The 24,540-nt window shown below is 44.0% G+C and overlaps 1 protein-coding gene and 1 long non-coding RNA gene across 3 annotated transcripts in view; one reads left to right on the top strand and one right to left on the bottom strand.

The window, feature by feature from the left end:
• The window catches only part of ADCYAP1R1 (ADCYAP receptor type I), a 141,071-nt gene that overhangs the window by 28,477 nt on the left and 88,054 nt on the right, over positions 1 to 24,540 (bottom strand). For both annotated transcript variants that reach the window (XM_069959260.1, XM_069959259.1), the window contains exons 5-12: positions 22,623 to 22,652; positions 21,682 to 21,714; positions 16,231 to 16,334; positions 14,601 to 14,698; positions 11,837 to 11,969; positions 10,001 to 10,154; positions 8,770 to 8,830; positions 7,218 to 7,287 (exon numbers count right to left, since the gene is read on the bottom strand). In XM_069959260.1, the coding sequence (XP_069815361.1) occupies positions 7,218 to 7,287; positions 8,770 to 8,830; positions 10,001 to 10,154; positions 11,837 to 11,969; positions 14,601 to 14,698; positions 16,231 to 16,334; positions 21,682 to 21,714; positions 22,623 to 22,652 (683 nt within the window). The remainder of the gene's footprint in view (positions 1 to 7,217; positions 7,288 to 8,769; positions 8,831 to 10,000; positions 10,155 to 11,836; positions 11,970 to 14,600; positions 14,699 to 16,230; positions 16,335 to 21,681; positions 21,715 to 22,622; positions 22,653 to 24,540) is intronic.
• LOC138783928 (uncharacterized) lies at positions 5,375 to 24,540 on the top strand. The gene is made up of 3 exons (XR_011361776.1): positions 5,375 to 5,486; positions 9,106 to 9,494; positions 24,125 to 24,540. It is a non-coding gene; the product is annotated as an uncharacterized lncRNA (long non-coding RNA).

Consider the following 24,540-nt stretch of genomic DNA (forward strand, 5'->3'; position numbering starts at 1 on the left):
ATCAGCTGCTGTATGTCCTGCAGGAAGTGGTGTATTCCCTCTAGTGTGACACAATGTTCTCTGCTGCCACCTCTGTCCATGTCAGGAACTGTCCAAAGCAGCAGCAAATCCCCATAGAAAACCTCTCATGCTCTGGACAGTTCCTGACATGGACAGAGGTGGCAGCAGAGAGCACTGTGTCAGACTGGAGAGAATACACCACTTCCTGCAGGACATACAGCAGCTGATAAGTGCTGGAAGACTGGAGATTTTTAAATAGCAATAATTTACAAATCTATATAACTTTCTGACACTTGTGGATTTGATATATTTTTTTTGCTGGAATACCCTTTAAGTGATGGCGCTTGGACCCTTTCCCAGTGATGAAGGCTTCCCGAGTTGACTTATCCATTGCGAGTCATAACCAATGTCACCTTTTAAACGCAGTTTCTAATATTAAGAAGGCAGTGGGTGCAGCCATACTTCAGCCCCACATGGATCCACCATTATGGTTTTTGAGTGACACAAAGTAGCCATGATATAACTAATACACCATATAATACAAGGCTTCTTACCTGTTATCCATCGCCACTCTTAGGGTCCTATTCCACGGGCCGAGGAGGGCCTGATCAACGATGTAAACGAGCGGCGATCTGCTAGATCGCCGCTCGTTTACTGGGCCTATTCCACAGCCCGATGATCGTTGTGCAAGGGCTGCAAGGACATTGTTACCAATGTCCTTGCAGCATCATACATTACCTGTCCAGGCTTCTTCTCCGCGCTGTCTTCATCTCTCTATCTTCAGAATGGCCGGTCAGCTGACGGAGCGCTCAGCCAATCACAGGCCCTGGCAGTCCCGGCCTGTGATTGGCTGAGCGCTCCGTCAGCTGACCGGCCAATCTGAAGATAGAGCGCGTGGGACCCGGGGATGAAGACAGCGCGGAGAAGAAGCCTGGACAGGTAATGTATGCTGCTGCTGCTTGTCAAATCGTCGGTCGCCCGCCGCGCACCGCTATTCAACCGTAGTGATCCGCAGTGGGGGAACGATGATTTTAGGTCTGGCCCTAAATGAACGATCAGCCGATGACACGATCATCGGCTGATCGTTCTCTCTATTTCACCGAACGATAATCGGCCAAATGGGGCCGATTCGGCCGATTATCGTTACTGTGGAATAGGGCCCTTAATATATGGCAGCGTGTGGTATTGTGAGTTCTTTGGGATTCTGAGGGAATTGAATGGGGTGCTGCGTCAAGGCTCTTAAGTGTATCTTCTCTATAGCACATATGATGAAGTTAAAGGAGAAGTCCAGCGAAAATTTTTATTAAAGTATTGTATTGCCCCCCAAAAGTTATACAAATCCCCAATATACACTTATTACGGGAAATGCTTATAAAGTGCTTTTTTCCCTGCACTTACTACTGCATCAAGGCTTCACTTCCTGGATAACATGGTGATGTCACTTCCTGGATAACATGGTGATGTCACTTCCTGGATAACATGGTGATGTCACTTCCTGGATAAAATGATGGTGTCACTTCCTTGATAACATGGTGATGTCACTTCCTGGATAACATGGTGATGTCACTTCCTGGATAACATGGTGATGTCACTTCCTGGATAACATGGTGATGTCACTTCCTGGATAAAAATGATGGTGTCACTTCCTGGATAACATGGTGATGTCACTTCCTGGATAACATGGTGATGTCACTTCCTGGATAAAATGATGGTGTCACTTCCTGGATAACATGGTGATGTGACTTCCTGGATAACATGGTGATGTGACTTCCTGGATAACATGGTGATGTCACTTCCTGGATAACATGGTGATGTCACTTCCTGGATAAAATGATGGTGTCACTTCCTGGATAACATGGTGATGTCACTTCCTGGATAACATGGTGATGTCTATTCCTGGATAAAATGATGGTGTCACTTCCTGGATAACATGGTGATGTCACTTCCTGGATAACATGGGGATGTCACGACCCGACTCCCAGAGCTGTGCGGGCTGTGGCTGCTGGAGAGGATGATGGCAGGGGGACACTGAGGGACACAGAGCACTGGAGGGACACTGAGCACCCCTCTGCCATCATCCTCTCCAGCAGCCACAGCCCGCACAGCTCTGGGAGTCGGGTTGTGACATCACGTGTTATCAAGGAAGTGACATTGCGATGCCCTGGCCCCTAGGGGCCACTCCGCAGTGCGGATGGTATTGCAGGCAGTAACCAGGTGCTGTGGGATGTAGAGTGGCCACGGTTAGGGCACGAGGGTGGCACAGCTGGAGGACGGTCTGCGATACTATGCGGGACACTGGGCATGCGATTCTTCGTTGTACCTAGTCGGGGCACCAGATATTAGACAGCAATGCCAGGGTTCAGTAACAACGGTGGTTACAATTTTATTGTAACTGAGGTAACTGGTAGCAAAAGTCTCATCCGGATGCAACCGGGTATATAGCAGACTTGTACAAGTAGAGCAAGGGTGGTGCTGCATAGGCTGAGAGTGAAACGTGCCGGATGATGGGAGTAGTAGTGATAGAGGAATAGAGAGGCTGGGTGGATTAGATTACTTGCGGTGAATATCTTGAGTTGATGAGGAGGTAGAGAACAGGAACGACGCCCAGATGAGAGGATACTCCTGGCACTTGAGCAGCCGGACAGCCAATAACTGCAACAGCAACGCACCAGCCACTCTTCTAAAGGTGAAGAGGGTCTGCAGGAACACATCCGTCCTTTCTGAGGTAAAGGACAGAACTGCCCCAATAAGGGGAAGTCACATGGTAACCCCTGGCCAAAGCTCGACGGCCATTGGGGGAACCATGGTTACGGGGCACGGTCACGTGACCACCAGCCTCTGCATACCACTGTACATAGTTATACACACAGAAATGTACATATAATTGTACAGGATCCTGAGAGCAATAGGGGTGAAACAGCAAGTAGTTGCAGTGCATAGAGTTACCAGGACAGGCAGGACCATAATAATAAAAGTAAACTTAAAGCGTAACTGTCATGTTTTTTTTTTATTGCAGAAATCAGTAGTATAAGCGATTTTAAGAAACTCTGTAATAGGTTTTATCAGCCAAAAAAGCCTCCTTCTGTACTGAAGAAGCAATCTCCCAGCCTCCCCCCCCTGACTTCTTATCTGTGCATTATCAGGCAAACACGTCTTCATTTCAGAGAAGCCAGTGAAGACGGGCTCTGCTCTCTCCATTTTATCCTTATGGAGGGGGGAGGGGCTGGGGGAGATGAGGGAGCAGGAAGAGGTGACATGAAGGTCAGCTGTTTGTAGACTGTCTGGGCACCTAAACCGCAGGATTCTGGGGTCAGAAAGGTCAGTGCTTATCTATGAACTTACTGAGAGAAGATTGCAGGGTGCCCCTCCCCTCTCCATAGCCACATAATGGACACAGAAATCCTGCTTCTTCTGAAGTGAGGGGGGAGGCTGGGAGATTGTTTTTTCAGTCCAGAAGGAAACTCTTTTGGTTTATAAAACCTATTACAAAGTTTCTGAAAATCACTTGTACTATTGATATTTAATGTTTTCAAAAAAATTACCCTGAAATGACAGTTACGCTTTAAAGTGAGAAAGGAACAGCCTGTCTGGGACACTGCAACATCACCATTTTATCCAGGAAGTGACATCACCATTTTATCCAGGAAGTGAAATTACCAGGTTATCCAGGAAGTGACATCGCCATGTTATCCAGGAAGTGACATCACCATTTTATCCAAGAAGTGACATCACTATGTTATCCAAGGAGTGACATCACCATGTTATCCAGGAAGTGACATCACCATGTTATCCAGGAAGTGACATCACCATGTTATGCAGAAAGTGAAGCCTTGATGCAGTAGTAAGTGCAGGGAAAAAAAGCATTTTATGTGCATTTCCCGTAATAAGTGTATATTGGTGATTTGTATAACTTGGAAGCAATACAATACTTTTATAAAAATTTTTGCTTGACTTCACCTTTAACCCCTAGACGACCCTGGATGTACAGTTACGTCGTGGAAGTCTGTCACCAGACGACCCTGGACGTAACTGTACATCCTGGGTGTTTCTCCTGCTATGAAGCGTGCTCCTTAGCGGAGCGTGCTTCATAGCAGGTGGGGGCCGGCTGCAATCAGCAGCCGGCACCTCACCGTTCATGACATCCGTGTCATCAACTCCTGAAACGGCGCGGCCGCGGCGTTTAAGTGTAAGTGACAGGGGGAGTCCCCTGTCACTTACCGATCGGGACCCCCACAGTGTTACTGCGGGGGTCCCGATCGTTGTATCGGACCGCTGGAGGTCTCTTACCTTCCTCCGTGCGGTCCGGCCCGATGCACAGGCAGGCTCAATGAGCAGATCGCCTATCACACTGACCAATGCTATGCCTATGGCATAGCAATGATCAGTGTATGAAATCAAACTAATGAATGTAAAAGTCCCCCAAAGAGACTTCAAATGTGTAAAAAAAAAGTTAAAAACACCAATACACTACCCCAAAGCCACTCCCCCAATATAAATTTAAATCACCCCCCTTTTTCCATTATATAAATAAAATATATAAAAATAAATAAACATATAATATACCGTAGCGTGCGCAATTGTCAGATCTATTAAAATATAACAAGTGTCATTGTGAACGACAAACAGCGTACACAAAAAGAGGGAAAAAAGTGCGCGGATTACCGATTTGATGTTACATTATATATATAAAAAAATTTATAAAAAGTGATCAAAACATCTGATCTTCACAAATATTGTATTAATAAAAACTAGAGATCATGGCGGAAAAAATGACACCCCATACAGCCCCGTAGGTGAAAAAATAAAACCGTTATAAGCGTCACAATAGGCCCATTTTATTAATAATTAATTGCCAAAAAAAAGGATTTCATTAAAAAAAAATATATATAACATTAGAGAATCTGTGTAACCTGCATGTGGTTGTGTTCGGATTGACCTAAAGAGTAATGGTATCATGTCGCTTTTACCATATAGTGCGTTACGTAGACACAGGAACCCCCCAAACGTTACCATATTGCATTCTTTTTTACGATTTCACCTATTTATATTTTCATAAATAATATATTTGGAATTCCATCATACATGTTATGGTAAAATGAAAGCCGCCATTACACAGTACAACTATTCCTGTAACAAACAAGCACTTACATGGCCTGTAGATAGAAAACTGAAAGTGCTGGAGCTCTTAGAATGGGAGGAGGGAAAAACGAAAGCGCAAAGATCAAAATTTGCGCAGTCCACTGGGTCATTTTGGGCCTGGTTCTTAAAGGGTTAAGCATGATCCATTGTAATGAAGTTTAACAGGTTTTATTCTGGTACATTCTCCATACAGTAAAACTCCATCAGCAATAAACATCACTGGGAACAATGTGGAAATGCTTCCTGCCTTCTTCACATAAGGAGGGTATGTTTCAGGTACCTGGGTTTATCAGTCCTATCCTGTAACACCCTCTGCTTCCCACTGGGCTGGAGTCCCTCTACCTGAGGTAAATCCTGGTCTCTCTCTCCCTGTGGTAAATCTTGCTCTCTCTGTCTCCCTGTGGTAAATCCTTGTCTCTCTCTCTCCCTGTGGTAGATCCTGGTCTCTCTCTCCCTGTGGTAGATCCTGGTCTCTCTCTCCCTGTGGTAGATCCTGGTCTCTCTCTCCCTGTGGTAAATCCTGCTCTCTCTCTCTCTCCCTGTGGTAAATACTGCTCTCTCTCCCTGTGGTAAATCTTGCTCTCTCTCTCTCCCTGTGGTAAATACTGCTCTCTCTCCCTGTGGTAAATCCTGGTCTCTCTCTTCCTGTGGTAAATCTTGTTCTCTCTCTCTCTCTCTCTCTCCCTGTGGTAAATCCTGCTCTCTCTCCCTGTGGTAAATCCTGGTCTCTCTCTCCCTGGGGTAAATCCTGCTCTCTCTCTCCTCCTGGTCTCTCTCCCTGGGGTAAATCCTGCTCTCTCTCTCTCTCTCCTCCTGGTCTCTCTCCCTGGGGTAAATCCTGCTCTCTCTCTCTCTCTCCTCCTGGTCTCTCTACCTGAGGTAAATCCTGGTCTCCCTCTCCCTGTGGTAAATCCTGCTCTCTCTCTCCCTGTGGTAAATCCTGGTCTCTCTCCCTGTGGTAAATCCTGCTCTCTCCCTGTGGTTAATACTGCTCTCTCTCTCTCTCCCTGTGGTAAATCCTGCTCTCTCACTCCCTGTGGTAAATCCTTGTCTCTCTCTCCCTGTGGTAAATCCTGGTCTCTCCCTGGGGTAAATTCTGGTCTCTCTCCCTGTGGTAAATCCTGCTCTTTCTCTCTCCTCCTGTGGTAAATCCTGGTCTCTCTCTCCCTGTGGTAAATCCTGCTCTCTCTCTCTCTCTCTCTCTCTCTCTCTCTCTCTCCCTGTGGTAAACCCTGCTCTCTCTCTCTCTGTGGTAAATCCTTGTCTGTCTCTCCCTGTGGTAAATCCTGCTCTCTCTCTCTCTCTCTCTCTCCCTGTGGTAAATCCTGGTCTCTTTCTCCCTGTGGTAAACCCTGCTCTCTCTCTCTCCCTGTGGTAAATCCTGGTCTCTCCCTGTGGTAAATCCTGCTCTCTCTGTGGTAAATCCTGGTCTCTCTCTCCCTGTGGTAAATCCTGCTCTCTCTCCCTGTGGTAAATCCTGCTCTCTCTCCCTGTGGTAAACCCTGCTCTCTCTCTCTCCCTGTGGTAAATCCTGGTCTCTTTCTCCCTGTGGTAAATCCTGCTCTCTCTCCCTGTGGTAAATCCTGCTCTCTCTCTCTCTCTCCCTGTGGTAAATCCTGCTCTCTCTCCCTGTGGTAAATCCTGCTCTCTCTCTGTGGTAAATCCTGCTCTCTCTCCCTGTGGTAAATCCTGCTCTCTCTCTGTGGTAAATCCTGCTCTCTCTCTGTGGTAAATCCTGCTCTCTCTCCCTGTGGGGAATCTAGGTCTGTAATGTTATTTTGGCTTTTCATATAAATCTGACTTTCTCTGTCAGTGTTTTTACCTCATAACACAACCGGATCTAGTTCCTTTCTCTAATATTCACACAACAGAATCCTGCTTCTTGTTACCTCATAGCACACTATCTGACACTGACTGGATCTCCACACTAGATCCTTCTATGCCCCTCCTCTTTCCCAACATGCACAGCACTGCCTGTTAACCCCTTCACTGCTGGAGAACTACCAATGTTGAGTGCTAGCACTCTCCAACTCTGGGCCACATAGCACTCACATGTCATCCATCCCTATCCCACTTACCATGATGGAGCCGATGACGGGACCTTTGATCACCCACCAGAGGGCCACATTATTGTTCATTTCCCAGCAACTAAAAAACATAATAAACCCAACATCATTTACTAATACTAACCTATAATAACATCATTCACTAATACTAACCTATAATAATATCACTCACTAATACTAACCTATAATAACATCATTCACTGATACTAACCTATAATAATATCACTCACTAATACTAACCTATAATAACAATAGAATTGAAATAGAGAGCCAGGTCGGTTTGTATAGGACAGAGCCCCTTCTAGTTGCCCAGGCTGGGCAGAACCTCCAAACCTTAGATCGCCTTCTTAGATCATTGTCCAAGTAGTAAATAAATATTAAAAAAAACAAAAAAAAAAACAGCACAATGCCAATCAGCTGCTGCTAAAGCCAACAGGATATTAGCAACTTCTTAAGGCCGTATTCCACGGCACAACTCTGAGGAGCAAATGAGCATTGTGAGCACTTGTTTGCTCCTCGTCCCCCGCTCGCTGCTGCCGCTATTCCAGCGGGTGAGTCCAGGGAGGTCCGGGGAAAGCTGCGGGGGGACTGCCCGGGTGATCGCTGATCGTCCGAGCAGCCCATTGGATATAGCAGCGGTCTGCTGCCACGGCTCCTATTACATGGAGCAGCACCACCAGATTGCTGCTATTTAAGTCGTTTGTCTTTCAACATGTTGAAAGACAAACGACTTCAACGATCAGCTGGCATGAACAATGTCAGCTGATTGTTGCCTCCTATTCCACGGGACGATTATCAGCCGTAACAGCCGATATCGGCTGATAATCGTTCAGTGAAATAGGGCCTTTAGACCCCTGTGAATGTACAGTAAGATGAAATTAGCAGCCATTAGAATTGGGGGGAGGGGGGGTTAACCCTAAATTTTAATGTTTTTCCTTTTCTTAGATCATGTCTTCTGTCTATCTTTTTTCTCTTTTGGCAGCAGCAACCACCTTGATACTCCCCACCCTGACAGTCACCACCTGACAGTCACCACCCTGATATTCACCAAGCTAATAGTCACCACAGTGATAGCTATAAGCCTGATAGTCACCACCCCAATAGTTACAACCATTATGGTCACCAACCTGATAGTCACCACCCTTATAGTTACCACCTTGATAGTTACCACCCCCATAGTCACCAACCCGATAGTTATGACCCCGATAGTCACCACCTTGATAGTTACTACCCCCATAGTCACCAACCCGATAGTTACCACCTTGGTAGTCACCACCCTTATATTTACCACCCTCATAGTCTCCACCCCGATAGTTACCAACCCGGTAGCTAGCACTCCATGCTACATTCCCAAGAGTTGTATATCCAGCTGGCTTTAGCAGCAAATAATCAACATTGTTCTGTCTTTAAATACGCGGTCTCTTGAATCCCCCAGACTGTTATTTTGTAATTCGCTATCAGCTTCTGTGTATGTACTGCGCCTCAGTGACTTATCCAACCTCACAAAAGGTTTTATATTGTTATAGTACATGTGGTGAGTGAACGGATCCTATACTGTACATACCCCTGGTCATCAAAGTGAAGTCTTAGTATGGCCCATATGGTGACACAGATCAAGGGAGTTCCTGGAGGAGAGGAGAAGATGACACTATTCATTAGACAGTATCGCACATGATAGGTTTAGATACCCAGGAACAGTGAACAGTATCAAACATGATAGGCTTAGATACACAGGCTTAGATACACAGGAACAGTAAACAGTATAACACATGATATGCTTAGATACACAGGAACAGTAAATAGTATCACACATAATAGGCTTAGATACACTAGCTACTTTGCCCTACAGCTCTGACAGATTACTCCTCTCTCTCTATAACGTTCCTCTCCTTCTTTACAGGAACATGGACACATCTACAGAATCCGCTCTGTATGATGAGACGATGAGAGGAGTCATTCTACATTCTACCTGTAACTCGAGGACAGATAAGAAAAAGATAAAAAGCTTAACGCAGCCCGATGATGAAAAGCCTGCAAACATGAATGGAAATCCAGAGAAGCCGCGGGTGAGTGCCGCAGCCGCATTCCTTTGAAATGCAAAGCTGGAACCAAAGCCGATCTCCAGAATAAATTGTCCGGGACGGAATTCGCTCTTTTGATACGAAGCTTGTAATTAAAATGCAAATGAATGTCATCCAGCGACGCATCGGACGGATTTGCGCTCCTCGCCCTGAATTATTTAACACCGCACTCAACTTTGAAACAGCTGAACACACGCCAAGGCACAAGGTAAATATTTCATCCCCCTGTCCCCTTTGTTCTCTCGGATGATGACGTTCTTCAAAAGAAGTCATGCCGTAAAATCCCTATAGACACCAGCCATAGAGCCGGCGTTGTTATTGATGGGAAGCAAGGGGTTATGTTTTATCATACAGTCAGCTTACCATCTATCTAATCTAGGGATCCAGCTATTTGGTTCATAAATAGAACGTCAGAATGACAATATTTACCAGGAATGGGGGAGCTTCGGTCCTCCAGCTGTTGTAAAACTACAATTCCCATCATGCCTGGACAGCCAAAGGCTGTCCAGGCATGATGGGAATTGTAGTTTTGCAACAGCTGGAGGACCGAAGGTTTACTATTCCTGGTATGGACTGACATGTACAAAGTGACAACCTCCAAGTCTAGTGACAATCACCAAGAACTAGTAAACTGGTAGCCCCCCATACATGAGACATAGCCCCCCTATACACAAGACCATCCCCACGATGTACAATATATAGTGGAACACATACCCCATCCGATTATCGTGTACCAGTAGAAATATCTTCTCTCTGGAAAAAATGTTTCCACCAAGAGTGTGAAGAGGTAAAGTCCTTCTATGAAGAGCCAGAAATAGTTGGACATGACGCAGTAGTGAAAAAACACCATTACTGCTTTACATTCCACCTGAAGATATAAGAGAAGACATAACGTATCATTTACAGGGTGACAAAATGTGTGTCTGGGTTACTATAGATGGAGACAAGGAAATCATTGCTCCTCGTGGGCGGAGCTACTTAGCTGAGGAGCTTGATGAATTATTTTCTACAAATTTGTATCCATTGTATCAGGATACAATATTGTAGCTGCTACACTATAATAGCTCAAGGGTGGTTTCTCACTGGGGATATCCAACCAGAACATGGAGGGGAGACAAAATGTGTATCTGGGTTACTATAGGTGGAAACAAGGAGATCACTGCTCCTCATGGGCGGAGCTAGCCAGCTGAGGAGCTTGATTAATTCTATTCTATAACTTTGTATCCTTTGTAGAAGGATACAATATTGTAACTATTGCTCTAAAATAGATCAGGGGTCATTTCTCACCAAGAAGATCCAAGCAGAACGTGGAGACTTATTTTCAAGCAATGGTTCAGGGTGTGGGGGTGTGGGGGTGTGGGGGGGGGGGGGGGGAGTATGCAATATATTTCTCTTCCAGAATTAGCCAAAGCAGCGTCTCCATATTTTGCTTTTCCAGCCCCTCATCAGTAAAGAACAGGTTACTTTTTGGCTAGACAGAGTAGTTAAGCTAATTTGCATATAGTAGTTAAGCTAATTTGCATATTTGTTTCCCATAAAGCATTGCCTGAAAATAGCTCTCTATACACCAACAATGTCTTCTCAATAGGAAACAGTACCACCCATGAGCTACATCAAAAAATTCTCTCTAGTCAACCAGCACTCTACTCAATGGCCTGTAAGTTCCCAGCATGCTTTCACAGGTACAGGTCACATGACTAATAGTTCCCCATCAATTGCATAACACTGATTTAAAGCAGGAATGGGGAACCTTCAGCTCTTCAGATGTTGCAAAACTACAATTTCCATCATGCCTGGACAGCCATGATGTGAGTTGTAGTTTTGCAACAGCTGAAGGGTCGTAGGTTTCCCATCCCTGGCCTAAAGGAGTCAGGATTAGCTTCAAAGCTTTTCTCCTTTTACTTCTTGCTCTTTTGAAATCTTCTGCATGTAACTGGTGTTAAGAGCCGCGAGCGACATCCTCCCCCTGTAATGCATCTAATGGCGCATCTCAGGAGGAGACACATGAAGTCCATTAGGGAAAAGAACCTTTTCTTAGGTCATCTTTTCCTTCTTTAAAATTTTAAGCATTTGCTTATCACCTAACAGATGTGAGCAGATCCCTGAAGCGTCTCCGGATGGCGACATATTCCGCCATTGCGTGCCATAAGACATCAATATACACTAAGATGACACACACGTACTAAGAAGCAGGTCTCTATATAGCAGGGGTAGGAAACCTTGGCTCTCCAGCTGTTGGAAAACTACAACTCCCATTTTGCGTGGACAGCCAAAGCTGTCCAGGCATGATGTAAGTTGTAATTTTCCAACAGCTGTAGAGCCAAGGTTTCCTACCCCTGCTATATAGTAAAAAATCAGCCTATAGAGCATAGATCTGGAAGTCTACAACTTTTGGATAGACCAGGGATGGGGAACCTTCTGCCCACCAGCGCTTGTAAAGCTACAATTCCCATCATGCTCCATTCTAGTTTTATTGACTACAACTCCCAGCATGCCCTCCTAATTCACACAGGACCCTATAAGACTCTCATCCCATATACATCTGCTTACTGTGGACACGTGGCAGTGGTTGCTGTCCTGCTCGGCGTACAGAACTTCATCTTTGATGAAAACAGATATCGCCCTCAGGATGAAGGAGACAAACAGGTTCATGTGGATGAAGTTCCGGGTGCAGTGGAGCTTCCTGAAACAGTGAAAAAAAAAGTTGTGCAGTCACAGTGTGTTAAAGGGGAACTCTGGAGGGGAAAAACATTTTAAAATTAACTGGTGCCAGAAAGTTATAGAGATTTGTAAATTTATTCTATAAAAAAATCTCCAGTCCTCCAGTACTTATCAGCTGCTGTATGTCCTGTGGGAAGGGGTGTATTCTTTCCAGTCAAATGGTGCTTTTAGACGGAACGAATATCGTTCGAATTTGCGCGATAACGATCAGATTCAAACGATAATCATACGTGTAAACGCTGCGAACGATCAAGCGACGAGCGAGAAATCGTTTATTTTGATCTTTCAACATGTTCTTAAATTGTCATTCGTCGTTCGCAAAAAATTCGCAAATCGTTCCGTCTAAACAGTCGTTCACCGATTTAACCTATGTGTGAGATAGGCTTAAGCGATCGCAAAACGATTTTTCCGTATGATGTATTGTTCCGTCTAAACGCTGATCGTTATAAAAAACACATCGTTCATTCAAAATAGTTAATCGTGCTATCGGGCGAATTATCGCTCCGTCTAAAAGCACCATAACACTATGCTCTCAGAACCCTTGGGCCACAGATGTGTTCCCCTTTTATTCCAGTCAGCCCTGAGTCATTACATACAGAGTGATTAATCCAAAACACCTGCAGTGGCTTCCTAAGTGTTATAAAAGGTCCCTTATGGTCCTTTTAGATGGAGCGATAATTCGCCCAATCGCACTATTAATGATTTTGAATGAACAATGTGTTTTTTATAACGATCATTTAGACGGAACGATACATCGTACGGAAAAATCGTTTTGTGATCGTTTTGCGATCGCTTAAGCCTATCTCGGTCGTTGAAAGACCGTTTACACGGAACAATCTGCTAATTTTTTGCGAAAGATCAACGACGATTTGAGAACATGTTGAAAGATCAAAATGAACGATTTCTCGCTCGTCGCTTGATCGTTCGCTGTGTTTACACGGAACGATCATTATCGTACAAATTTGAACGATAATCGTTCCGTCTAAAAGGACGGATTAGTCTGGTTCAGTATGTAACACAATCATGGGGAAGACTGCTGACTTGACAGATGTCCAGAAGGCCGTCATTCACACACTCTACAAGGAGGGTAAGCCACAAAAGTTCATTGCTAAAGAAGCTGGCTGTTCTCAGAGTGCTGGATAAAAGCATATTAATGGAAAGTTGACTGGAAGGAAAAAGTGCGGTAGAAAAAGGTGCACAAGCATGAATGCAAAAAAGCCATTTAAAAATTTGGGAGAGATTTACAAAAAATGGCCTGCTGCTGGAGTCAGTGCTTCAAAAGCCAACACATCCAGACGTCTGCAGGACATGGGCTACAAGTATTGCATTCCATGTGCCACTCCTGACCAATAAACAAGGCCAGAAGCGTCTCATCTCGACCAAGGAAAAGAAGAACTGGACTGTTGACCAGTGGTCCAAGGTGGAGAGGCTGCACACAATCCGTCTAGTGTGAAGTTTCCACGATCAGTGATGGTTTGGGGAGCCATGTCATCTGCTGGTGTAGCTTCACTGTGTTTCATCAACACCAAAGTCACCGCTACCACGACATTTTAGAGCACTTCATGCTTCTCTGTGCTGGAAAGATATTTGGAGATGGAATTTTCATCTTCCAGCAGGATTTGGCACCTGTCCACACTGGCAAAAGTACCAATCCCTGGTTTACTAACCACAGCATCACTGGGCTTGATTGGCCAGCAAACTCGCCAGACCTTAACCCCATAGAGAATTTATGGGGTATTGTAAAGAGGAAGATGAAAGACACCAGAGCCAACAATGCGACGAGCTGAAGGCCGCTATCTAAGCAACCTGGGCTCCACTAACCCCTCTGCAGTGCCATCAGCTGATCGCCTCCATGCCACGCCGCAGTGATGCCGACATTCATGCATAAGGTGCCCCGACCAAGTATTGAGGGCATTTACTGTACAGACTTTTCATTTAGTCGACATTTCTGTGTTAAAAACATTTTTTTTTCAGTTGGTTTTATATAATATTCTAATTTTCTGAAATACTGACTTTTGGGTTTTTCTTGGCTGTTATCCATAATCATAAACTTTAACAGAAATAAATGCTTGAAAAAGTAATGACTCTATAGAATATATGAGTTCACTTTTTAAATTTAATTATTAAAGAAAAAAAATAAATTAGATATTCTAATTTATTGCAAACCACTGTATTTTACAAGAAGTTCCTATGCTCTCTATATTATACATGCACTACTATTTTTTAGCCACAAGATGCCGCCACTGATCCCTGTGTATGTTATTTACAGCATATTGAAGTAAATGGGGGAAACGTTCTATCTGTATAGTGTTATATTATGCTTCCAGGAATTGATTGTCAGCCAGGTCCCACACTGACAGCCTTTCAGGGGCCCCTTCTATAACATTTCACCCAATGGGACATCAAGTTTCCTTACTCCCCACCAATGGGAGACTAGTCTCTGTACAAGTAGTGGATTAGTCTAGTATTGTGTTCAGTCTAATAAGAGAAGCCCACTGCTCGGATTTGGAGGCCCCCTAAAACAAAAGCAAAGGCCGACTGTGTTTATTGTACCTCACCATTGATTTCTATAAGTAATAATAAAGAAATTTACCTGAAGCGACACAGGATAACCATGGCAGTGGTCAGCGCCACCAGAGACGTGCTGTACCCAACTGTGTATAAGGCTTTCACCGACAGAAAGTAAGTGTCCTGCAGAGAGATCAGCAACATCAACCGCCGTATAACCATCTAATACCATCTAATACCTCTATATGTAAGAAACACTAAGGTGGCAACATACTCCTATACATACCTGTATACATAAGAGAAGTAATATAGCAGTTATATTCTTGTATATAGGGGGCAGTATTATAGTGGTTATATTTTTGTATACAAGAAAAGTATTATAGTAGTTATATTCTTGTATATATGAGCAGTATTATAGTAGTTATATTCTTGTATATATGAGCAGTATTATAGTAGTTATATTCTTGTATATAGAAGCAGTATTATAGTAGTTATATCCTTGTATATAGGAGCAGTATTATAGTAGTTATATTCCTGTATATAGGAGCAGTATTATAGTACTTATATTCCTGTATATAGGATCAGTATTATAGTAGTTATATCCTTGTATATAGGAGCAGTATTATAGTAGTGTATTCCTGTATATAGGGGCAGTATTATAGTAGTTATATTCTTGTATATAGGAGCAGTATTATAGTAGTTATATTCCTGTATATAGGAGCAGTATTATAGTAGTTATATCCTTGTATATAGGAGCAGTATTATAGTAGTTATATTCTTGTATATAGGAGCAGTATTATAGTAGTTATATCCTTGTATATAGGAGCAGTATTACAGTAGTTATATTCTTGTATATAGGTGCAGTGTTATAGTAGTTATATTCCTGTATATAGGAGCAGTATTATAGTAGTTATATCCTTGTATATAGGAGCAGTATTATAGTAGTTATATCCTTGTATATAGGAGCAGTATTACAGTAATGTTTTTTTTTCTTTTTGAATGATGAGAGGGAGATTGTGGTTGTTCCCTGTGATCATGAACCTCACCCTTCTGTATTGTATATGAGGGCAGGTGATGTGTTTCCCCCCCGTTATGTACAGTAACATTATATACAATCTGTAATCATTTCTTTATCACTTCTGATACGTTTTCTCTGTTCGCACACACAATCCATTGTCTTACACATGCAGCTTGCTTTATTTCACAGTGTGTCATCTCTTATTCTGTATCCCTGACCTACATTGGCAGCTCTTGCTGTATATGTCTGTACGGAGCGGCGGTGTCTCTGCTGGATGATGCTGGATGGATCCCTATAAATAAGAGTCAGCAAGTTCTGAGCTGATATCCTGCTTTGTGTTCTATATAAACGCCTGCGCTTATCAGCTAATTGGGCGAGAGGCGTCATGTGACCTCATCTACATTCATATAGCTAGTACTGAAGTCAATGGAAGCTCTCCAGGTTATCACACAGTGAGCCTCTAACCTGCTATTACCTTATGTTGGATCAGCTGGAGCTCCGATCTAATGCATTGTGGGTGATGTACAGATTACACATGGCTGTTCAGTTATCTGCTGTAAAAAGTCAGAAACATCTCCCACAATGTAGTGCAGCTGAAGGCAGAGGCTTATGGGGCATCACTGTATGTAATGCATTGGAGGCTGGCGGCTCATGGATGCCATAGTAGATCATTGGTGGAAGGAGACTATTTTCTTACCTGGTCTGGACCCGTCTGATTGAGGTCAAAGCCGCAGGCGTCCGAGTAATGAGGGAAGGGTTCCGACCAGCCGCTCTCCGTGCAGTTGCGGCTAATGACTCCTTCTGTGGATAGGAATAGGGAAGTGATATACATGATGTCTAGTGAATATGACAGCGATGAAGAGTGATGGTGGCTCATAGACTCAGGGATGGGGAGTGATGGCGACTCATAGACTCAGGGATGGGGAGTGATGGCGGCTTATAGACTCAGGGATGGGGAGTGATGGCGGCTCATAGACTCAGGGATGGGGAGTGATGGCGGCTCATAGACTCAGGGATGGGGAGTGATGGCGGCTCATAGACTCAGGGATGGGGAGTGATGGCGGCTCTTAGACTCAGGGATGGGGAGTGATGGCGGCTCATAGACTCAGGGATGGGGAGTGATGGCCACTCATAGACTCAGCGATGGGGGGTGATGGTGGCTTATAGACTAAGGGATGGGGAGTGATGGCGGCTCATAGACTTGGATGGAGAGTGATGGCGGCTCGTAGACTCAGGGATGGGGAGTGATGGTTGCTTATAGACTCAGGGATGGGGAGTGATGGCGGCTCATAGACTCAGGGATGGGGAGTGATGGCGGCTCATAGACTCAGGGATGGGGAGTGATGGCGGCTCATAGACTCAGGGATGGGGAGTGATGGCAGCTCTTAGGCTCAGGGATGGGGAGTGATGGCGGCTCATAGACTCAGGGATGGGGAGTGATGGCCACTCATAGACTCAGCGATGGGGAGTGATGGTAGCTTATAGACTAAGGGATGGGGAGTGATGGCGGCTCATAGACTTGGATGGAGAGTGATGGCGGCTCGTAGACTCATGGATGGGGAGGGATGGCGGCTCATAGACTTGGATGGAGAGTGATGGCGGCTTGTAGACTTAGATTGAGAGTGATGGCTGCCCATAGACTCAGGGATGATGAGTGATGGTGGCTCATACACTCAGAGATGGGGAGTGATGGCGGCTCATAGACTCAGGGATGGGGAGTGATGGCGGCTCATAGACTCAGGGATGGGGAGTGATGGTGGCTCGTAGACTTAGATTGAGAGTGATGGCTGCCTATAGACTCAGGGATGATGAGTGATGGCGGCTCATACACTCAGAGATGGAAAGTGATGGCGGCTCATAGACTCAGGGATGGGGAGTGATGGCAGCTCATAGACTCAGCGATGGGGAGTGATGGCGGCTTAGAGATTCAGGGATGGGGAGTGATGGCGGCTCGTAGACTCACGGATGGGGAGTGATGGTTGCTTATAGACTCAGGAATGGGGAGTGATGGCGGCTCATAGACTCAGGGATGGGGAGTGATGGCAGCTCATATACTTGGATGGAGAGTGATGGCAGCTTGTAGACTCAGGGATGGGAGTGATGGCGGCACATAGACTTAGATCGAGAGTGATGGCTTCCCATAGACTCAGGGATGATGAGTGATGGAGGCTCATACACTCAGAGATGGGAAGTGATGGTCGCTCATAGACTCGGACTGGGAGTGATGGCGGCTCATACACTCAGCGATGGGGAATGATGGCGGCTCATAGACTCCGGGATGGGGAATGATGGCGGCACATAGACTTAGATCGAGAGTGATGGCTTCCCATAGACTCAGGGATGATGAGTGATGGAGGCTCATACACTCAGAGATGGGGAGTGATGGTCGCTCATAGACTCGGACTGGGAGTGATGGCGGCTCATACACTCAGAGATGGGGAGAGATGGCGGCTCATAGAATCAGCGATGGGGAATGATAACATCTCATAGACTTGAATGAGGAGTAGTGGCAGCTCATAGGCTTAGTGATGTGGACATACCATCATCATCACAGATACCATATTCAGCAACACATTATCAATCATCATCTCTGTCAATACCATCAGGATCACCACCACCATCATCTCAACTATTTTACTCAGGCAGAATCAGTATCCTCATCAATATAAACCATCATCTTTTTCAATATCATAACAATCTGCTCCTAGGGGTGCCTTCTTGGCTGCTGGGTGCTGCCCCTATCATTTTAACTGTTAGCATTCATAATAAGTGTTTAGAGGTAAATGCAGCCCACTGACAAAGAGGAGGCATCATTCTGCCCATGGCCACAAGAAGCCACTCTCTTCCCTGAGCTCTGGCACTCAAGTGACGTAATTCGAGCAATGTTTGGGAAAGGGACAAAGAAGATACACCGATGGACTGTATGTAAGCCAGGTGAATATTGGTGGAAGGCAAAGAGGAGACCTAACAACTATATGAGGGCACAGAGAGACCTAACTACTATATGGGAGCACAGAAGTGGCCTAACTACTATATGCGGGCACAGAGGGACCTAACTACTAAATGGGAGCACAGAGGAGGCCTAACTACTATATAGGGGCACAGAGGGACCTAACTACTATAGTGGCACACAGAGGAGGCCTAACTACTATATAGGGGCACAGAGGGACCTAACTACTATAGTGGCACACAGAGGAGGCCTAACTACTATATGGGAGCACAGAGGTTGCCTATGTACTATATGGGAGCACAGGGGAGGCCTAACTACTATATACGGGCACAGTGGGACCTAGCAATTCTATGTCAGCACCTTAATTCATACCAGGAAACTGAGAGGGCCTTATTACTATCTAGAGGCACAGGAGGCCCTAACTTCTATATGTGGGCACAAAGGGACCTAACTACTATATGTGAGCACATAGGGGGCTAACTACCATATTAGTGACCTAACTATTATATGGAGATACAGGGATACCTAACTACTACCTAATACTATATCGGCTGGGGCAAGGAACCTGATATTATTTTGACAGATTCTATAGAGTGGTGTGGCACGGGCTGGATGGAAAAGAAAAAGAATAGTGAACGATTTTGTACAGAAAAGACATCACCTGTTAACTACTGTACAGTATATAAGTCACTGTTACTGTTTGTACAGTCTGCAGAACATGTATAGCACCGCTATCTACCTGTATATGGTCACTGTATAGGGGAATATTGGTCTTGGTGTGGTTAAGGTTTTAGTTCCCTAACATCAGGTGGTATTGGCAGTGGTCACGGTGGTCACTTTGGTCACGGTGGTCACTTTGTATACTGGTAATACTGGTCTTGGTATACTGGATTTGCCAGCAACTAACCCACCGTAATCTATAGGAGCAGTATAGTGGAAGAAATTGTAACCAATCTTATCCACATGCTGTGACCATAATTCACAGTACAAGGTGATGTGCAGTATTATACCCTCAGGATGCCGCCACTCCTGCAGGGGTCAGCCACAGGTTTAACCTTTGCAATGGAAAACTGCGGGAAACCTGCTGGGATTGCAGCCTGTGCCCAGCAATTATATCCGGTGTCACTAGTTTATGCAGTTTTTCTACCGTTGTGCTGAAGGGGGCAACTACAACCCCTGGTAAAAAGTATGGAATCACCAGTCTTGGATGAGCAATCATTCAGACATTTCATGCTGTAAAACAAACTCAGATCAAAAACATGACACAATATTAAGGTCATTCCAAAGTGCAACTTGTTGGCTTTCAGGAACACTCAAAGAAATGAAGAGAAAACATTGTGGAAGTTAGTGAACGACACTTTTATTGACCAAGCACAGGGAAATAAATATGGAATCACTCAATTCTGAGGAAAAAAGTGTGGAATCATGAAAAACACATAAACAAAAGACCATTCAAAATACATCACTAGTATTTAGTTGCACCACCTTTGGCTTTTATAACAGCTTTCAGTCTTTGAGGCACGGACTTGATGAGTGACAAACAGTATTCTGCATCAATTTGGTGCCAACTCTCTTTGATAGCAGTTGCCAGATCAGCTTTGCAGGTTGGAGCCTTCTTGTGGACCATTTTTTTCAATCTCCACCACAGGTTTTCAATTGGGTTGAGATCTGGACTATTTGCAGGCCATGACATCGACTGAATGGGTCTTTCTTCAAGGAATGCCTTCACTGTTTTTGCCCTATGGCACGATGCATTGTCATCTTGGAAAATTATTTCATCATCTCCAAACATCTGTTCAATTGAAGGGATGAGAAAACTGTCCAAAATGTCAATGTAAACTTGTGCATCGATGGAGGAATTAACCACAATCATCTCCCCAGTGCCTTTGCCTGACATGCAGCCCCATATCATCAAGGACTGTGGAAATTTGGTTGTTTTCTTCAGGCCTCTTCATACATCTCACTGGGACGGCACCAAACAAAAGTTCCAGCATCATCACCTTGTCCAATGCAGATTCTTGACTCATTACTGAAGACAACTTTCATCCAGTCATCCACAGTCCATGATTGCCTCTCCTTAGCCCATTGGAGTCTTGTTTTTTTATGTTTAGGTGCCAATGCTGGTTTTCGTTTAGCTTTCCTGTATAGAAATCCCATCTCCTTTAGGCGATTTCTTACGGTTCGGTCACATACATTGACTCCAGCTTCCTCCCATTTGTGCTTCATCTGTTTAGTTGTACTTTTTCGGTTTTCAAGACAAATGGCCTTAAGTTGTTTGTCTTGACGCTTTGATGTCTTTCTTGGTCTACCAGTACGCTTGGCTTTAACAACCATTCCATGCTGTTTGTATTTGGTCCATATCTTGGATACAGCCCACATCTTTAGCAACCATGCCTGAAGGGTTACCTTCTTCAAGAAGTTTCACAATCCTCTCTTTTGTTTCAAAGGACATTTGTTTTGTTGGAGCCATGGTTCTCGCCACTCCACCTCGTCCAGCAGCCCTCCAAGGTGTCATGACTGCAGGTGTTTTTAACTGCAGACTAACGGGCACATCTAATCTGGGGCAGGTGTCCATTTAGGGAAAGGAAATAGACTGGGTGTGTCCTTTTTTTCTACCTCCAATTTGAGTGATTCCACACTTTTTTCCTCAGAATTGAGTGATTCCATATTTATTTCCCTGTGCTTGGTCAATAAAAGTATCATTCACTAACTTCCACAATGTTTTCTCTTCATTTCTTTGAGTGTTCCTGAAAGCCAACAAGTTGCACTTTGGAATGACCTTAATATTGTATCATGTTTTTGATCTGAGTTTGTTTTACAGCATGAAATGTCTGAATGAGTGCTCATCCAAGACTGGTGATTCCATACTTTTTACCAGGGGTTGTATAGCTGTCAGCCGGCCCTGCCCCACATCATCATCATCCCAACTATCATTCCTTAGCATCACCATCATTATCCCCCCAACTATCAAATTCAGCATCACCATCAACATCCTCATCCCAACTATCATACTCAGCATAACCATCATCCTCATCCTAACTATCATAGTCAGTCTCACCATCATCCTCATCATCATTGTGATCATTCTGTTCTAGATCAATCCTTTCCAGTAACATCATTACAGTCAGATTGCGGCTCCTGATCACACCGGACATCAGTGTCATCCATAGTGGGTGACGGCTATAATCTCCTTCTTACCTGACTGCAAATCCTCCAGGTTTTCCAGGGACTCTGCATGAATGAAGAAAACATGATGATCAGTGCAGTCATATATGATATAATATAACATACTGATCAGTACAGTCATATATAATATAACGCTGATTAGTACTGTCATATATGATATAACGCTGATCAGTACAGTCATATATGATATAATATAACGCTGATCAGTACAGTCATATATAGTATAATATAACACTGATCAGTATAGTCATATATAGTATAATATAACACTGATCAGTACAGTCATATATGATATAATATAACACTGATAAGTACAGTCATATATGATATAACACTGATCAGTACAGTCATGTATCATATAATATAACATGATGATCAGTACAGTCATATATGATATAATATAACATACTGATCAGTACAGTCATACAGTATACGATATACGGCCGCACAATGCACACTACGTATGAGCTTATGGCCGGATCGTAAACGGCGCCGTGAAAAATGAACAAGACCATTGTTTGAGGACGGAAATGTTGAAACTCACGGCCGTGGATTTCCATGCGGTCCCGTACGAAGTACTTATTTCAGCCAAATTGAACTTGATTTTTCGATCCAAAAGGTTCTGTGAGATTTATTGGGCTGGGCGAAGATTTCCAAGTAAATGACCTGTTTCAGATCGCTTCGAAACAAGCTAGGGAAGCATAACTGTACTACGGGCGTATGTTCGCGGTTCGTACGCATCCGGCCGCATGCCGATTTTTCCCACGCCCGTAGTTTCAGCCGCACATGTACGGCGGCGTACGAAATGCGGCCGGAATCGTACGCAGTGTGAACATAGCCTAACACTGATCTTCCAGTATAACAGCATCCCAGTCCTGGTATAGAATCATACTCAGTATAGCAATCTATACATGTATAATGTATCATAGGAGAGATATACATTGAGCTCTTACCCATCTGGGACTCTCCTGTGAAGTCCATCCCTGCAAAACAAGATAATGGGGATCAGTACAGAGGATACAACACAAGATAATAGGGATCAGCACAGAGGATACAATACAAGATAATGGGGATCAGCACAGAGGATACAACACAAGATAATAGGGATCAGCACAGAGGATACAATACAAGATAATGGGGATCAGCACAGAGGATACAATACAAGATAATAGGGATCAGCACAGAGGATACAATACAAGATAATGTTGATCAGTACAGAGGATACAACACAAGATAATGGTGATCAGTACAGAGGATACAACACAAGATAATGGTGATCAGTACAGAGGATACAACACAAGATAATAGGGATCAGCACAGAGGATACAACACAAGATAATAGGGATCAGCACAGAGGATACAACACAAGATAATGGGGATCAGCACTGAGGATACAACACAAGATAATGGGATCAGTAGAGAGGATACAATAAAAGATAATAGGGATCAGCACAGAGGATACAACACAAGATAATGGGGATCAGCACAGAGGATACAACACAAGATAATGGGGATCAGCACTGAGGATACAACACAAGATAATGGGGATCAGCACTGAGGATACAACACAATATAATGGGGATCAGTACAGAGGATACAACACAAGATAATGGGGATCAGCACTGAGGATACAACACAAGATAATGGGATTAGTAGAGAGGATACAATAAAAGATAATAGGGATCAGCACAGAGGATACAACACAAGATAATGGGGATCAGCACAGAGGATACAACACAAGATAATGGGGATCAGCACTGAGGATACAACACAAGATAATAGGGATCAGCACAGAGGATACAACACAAGATAATGGGGATCAGCACAGAGGATACAACACAAGATAATGGGGATCAGCACTGAGGATACAACACAAGATAATGGGGATCAGCACTGAGGATACAGGACACCAGGCTGCAGCCATTAGACCTACAGTATATATTCATCCTCCATAATTGTACCTCTGTTTCTCTCCATTCTCAAGATCTCCGTTTGCTGTGATTAAATGTGAACTGTGACCCAGAGGCCAGAATCCTGCACAGACCTCTCCCAGCTGATGATCTGTTACATTTGTCTCCAATCTGGATCATCCTCTGTGATACATTAAATATAGGTGTGGATACATTGAGGGTCATTCACCAAAATGATGGCAGATCCCGTCTCCTGTGCCTTTACTATACAAGTATTATCATTTGTGGCCTATTCTCTAGCTGGTAAAACTTCATAATTGATAAATCTCAACCATATCAGCAGCACTAGCTCACTGACAGCAGCAGCACTAGCTCACTGACAGCAAGCAGAGATCTTGAAAATGGTGGAAAATAAAAACACAAAGTATATCAGTAAGCTTTTTTTTTTTTGCTTTAGTGCAAAATATTAAAAATACCTTATTTTTTGTAGCATAAAACCATTTACAGAGATTTTTATTTATTTATTTATTTATTTATTTTTGCAGGAATGAACCTCGGTTAGTAGAGCAACAAGAATTTATTACCAAGGATGTCATACAGATCTTGACCATTAGATGGCGACATAGTAATGCACATTTCCTATGGACTGACTGCTGTAGATAGTGGGCTATTGGCAGGATCATCGAGGCTGCTGACAAACCAGAGACTTCTAACATGGAATACAATGGAATAGGGAGCCCCTGTTAGACTAGTCCTTTCAGTGTATCAGATGGTCATTTTGGAAGATGCTACCAGTAAGTAATGAGAAGGGGGTGAGGATAACAATAAGCATTCAGCCTTTCAGTGTTGAGATGATAGGTGTTGTGGCATGAACCAGGACCAGCTATGGGGCCCCATATTGATTTGCTATGGGATCCTCTCTGCTCTATGTATATGATAATATATTGGTTTCTGGATGACA

The sequence above is a fragment of the Dendropsophus ebraccatus genome, chromosome 2 (assembly GCF_027789765.1).
Source record: "Dendropsophus ebraccatus isolate aDenEbr1 chromosome 2, aDenEbr1.pat, whole genome shotgun sequence".
NCBI lineage: Eukaryota > Metazoa > Chordata > Amphibia > Anura > Hylidae > Dendropsophus > Dendropsophus ebraccatus.